This window comes from Pongo abelii, chromosome 12 (genome assembly GCF_028885655.2).
Source record: "Pongo abelii isolate AG06213 chromosome 12, NHGRI_mPonAbe1-v2.0_pri, whole genome shotgun sequence".
In the NCBI taxonomy this organism is placed as follows: Eukaryota; Metazoa; Chordata; class Mammalia; order Primates; family Hominidae; genus Pongo; species Pongo abelii.
In genome coordinates, this window is record NC_071997.2 from 44,094,751 (window position 1) to 44,098,084 (window position 3,334).

General features: G+C 39.4%; 1 gene segment (V, D, J or C); it reads left to right on the forward strand.

Annotated features, from left to right (window-relative positions):
- Positions 1-1,842: 1,842 nt before the first annotated feature.
- LOC100939897 (probable non-functional immunoglobulin kappa variable 1D-42) lies at positions 1,843-2,343 on the forward strand. The segment is given in 2 exon segments: positions 1,843-1,897; positions 2,021-2,343. Coding segments are annotated over 2 exon segments (378 nt in total).
- Positions 2,344-3,334: the final 991 nt, after the last annotated feature.

A 3,334-nucleotide genomic window follows, 5' to 3' on the forward strand; every position in this document is an offset into this window, starting at 1 on the left:
AACACCGCAGGACAAGCTTCTACAGCTTCCAATGCGTCTATCTGAGTAAATCTTCTCTACCTCTATCTTATGCAGCTAGAAGTTTTGAGAATCATGCAAGTAGTGCTGTAGCCTTTTGTTCATAATTTGAAAGGTAGGCAAGCCTCAGCATAAAATAGGCATTCCTTAAACCAGTCACCCTTTAGTTTGTGGATCATTATACACATAAACACAGCATGTATCTAATATATACATTAAAATCCATGAGGCAATACTTAACCACAGTCTGTGTTTTCTGTTGTATTATATTTCCTCTTATACTCTTATTCTTGTTTTTTCATTAAAAAATCTATAGTGAACTTAAGCAAATTAACAAGCCAACAAACAAACAAAGAAACAACACAACCCTTTTAAAAAGGGATGAAGTACATGACCAAACACTTTTCAAAAAAAGGATATAAAAGGCCAAAATCATATGAAAAAGTGCTAAGAATTACTAGGTTTTAGAAAAATGTAAATCAAAACCACAGTGAGATACCATCTTATACCAGTTAAAATGGCCATTATTAAAAAGCCAAAAAATGACAGATGCTAGTGAGTTTATAGAGAAAAGAGAAGGCTTATACAATGCTCATAGGAATATAAGTCAGTTCAGCCATTATGAAAAGCAGTTTGGCAATTTCTCAAAGAACTTAAAACAGAAATATCATTTGACCCAGCAATCTCATTATTGGGTATGTACCATAAGGAATATAAATTGTTCTGCCATAAAGACACATGCACATCTATGTTTATCACTGCACTATTCCCAATAGCAAAGACATAGAATCGACCTAAATGTCCATCAGTGGTAGACTGGATAAAGAAAATGTGGTATATACACAACATGGAATACTTACTTTACAGCTATAAAAAATGAGTTCATGTCCTTTGCAGCAACATGGATGGTGCTGGAGGCTGTTATCCTAAGCAAATTAACACAGCTTCAAATTTATACTAATCAAGATTTCTATAGCAGAAGAAAAAACAAATAGTTGTTTTAAAGTAATCAGATTTAGCATTCTTAGGCAGACCTTCATGCTGATGAACTGTGGAAAATAATACCCAATGATAGAAAAAGGGGGTAGAATACGGGGGTCCTCAAACCAAGAATAAAGTGAATCCCATTAACACTCGGTTACTAAAGAGACCTGTACCTCTGGACAATGCAGGATCTGTGGATGTCAGATGCTTTGAAAAATCATGTTATCCTCTTTGTTCATTCACAGTAAACCTCTTGATCTTATACTGGAAATAACATTGGTTTAGGGCCATTACAAAATAATTTTGACAACACTTAACTTGCTCATGATTAAGTGTTCTTTTTTGTTTAAGAAAAATCCATTTCACACTTAGAAAAATGTATTATGTATGTCATAAAGTGTCCCTCCCCACAACTGGAACAATTTCACAGTATATTGAAGACCTGATAGCCCCACCCTCTAAGACTTTATTAAGCACTCTCCACAAACTAGAATATTCTCCTGCTTATTCCCAATCCAGCCCTGAAATACATTACTCCATCTAGTTCTCATAACCACTTCAAATTTTGCCAATAGATGCCCAAAAATGTACTTGGTAACAAAGTGCTCTTTAGGAAGAAACATTCTCCGCAGGCAAATCTGGGCTACCCTGGTCTGACCTAGGATACTGAGAACACTGTCTCTGTGCTGAGTTACTGAGATGAGCCAGCCCTGCAGCTGTGCCCAGCCTGAACCACCCCCTGCTGATTTGCATGTTCCCAGAACACAGCCCCCTGCCCTAAAGACTTCTTAATAGATTAGTCACACCCTGTGCAGGAGTCAGACCCAGTCAGGACACAGCATGGACATGAGGGTCCCCGCTCAGCTGCTGGGGCTCCTGCTGCTCTGGCTCCCAGGTAAGAAAGGAGAACATTAGGAATTTTCTTAGCCCAGTGTGCTCAATATGTCTGGCACTTCTGGGAAGTTCTCTAATACCATGATTCATAGTGTGGATATTTGTTTTTATGTTTCCAATCTCAGTGTCAGACGTGACATCCAGATGACCCAGTCTCCATCCTTCCTGTCTGCATCTGTAGGAGACAGAGTCACTATCACTTGCCAGGCAAGTGAGGGCATTAGCAGTGATTTAGCCTGGTATCAGCAGAAACCAGGGAAATCCCCTAAGCTCTTCCTCTATGATGCAAAGGATTTGTGCACTGGGGTCTCATCAAAGTTCAGTGGCAGTGGATCTGGGACAGATTTCATTCTCACCATCAGCAGCCTTGAGCTTGAAGATTTTGCAGCTTATTACTGTGAACAGAAGTCCAGTTACCCTCCCACAATGTTACAAGCCAGAACATAAACCCCTTAGTGAAACAAATGTATGAAGTTGGGCTGTACAGATGCTCCTCCTGGTGTCCCCATCTGCTGAAAGCATTTCTTAGATGTATACAAGTTTTTAAGCTTTTGGCAGAAGGGGTCAGGGAGTCTCCTGCGTATTCTCACTCTCCTTCTTCATCCTCAGTCCCAGCAGTACAGATATGACAATGTCTCCCTGATTTAGTAATGGAGAACAATTATGATACCTGCGGAATCTGTGTTGTGGCGTCTTTCAGGGGTCATACATCAAAATAGAAACCACTCTACAGATTTCAAGAAGGAATTGTTTTAAAACAAGAAATTAGAGTCAAACATCCAACCTGGGGTGTGGTAATCAGAGAAGCTGATACTAGAAACACGGGACTCTCTGGTGGTCCACCAGAAACCTGAACGCATCTGCCCCTGAAAGTATGGGCTGCTTGACCATGTGTTCCTCTCCTCCGTCTAGGAAGCAGAGATGTTAGGGTGCTGGTTCTCTTAGCTGCGTGTAGCACCTCACTAGGTGATTCTCCAGTCCTCACCTCAGTCCATGTGTCTACCTGCAGGTGTCAATGAATATTGAATCATCTTCTTCTAACTTTTATGTAGGACATGAGGGTGCCTTATTGAGCAACTCTACCAGAAATCATAAAGAGAAAAGGGATTTTTGTGAAATGTGTTTCCAGAAATGATGGTGATAAAGAGGAACTGAGAGCTGACAACCAAGTAAGGCCAATTTTACCTCAAATCTCAATTTTTCAGATTTGGGTTGACCCCAGAATATCCTTGTCTGTGCTTCCACATCTTATTAGCAAGTCTAGGATCATTGCAAAAAACTTCCTAAGCCATAAAGTAAAAAGAAAAATGAGAAAATTTCTTAGCATACCTAGCAATTCTTTGACAAACAAATGAAAAACCTTTCTTGATAAAACAAATAAGAAACCTAATTGTTCACAAAGTATATTTTTTCTTTAATGTGTAAACACTTTGCTAAT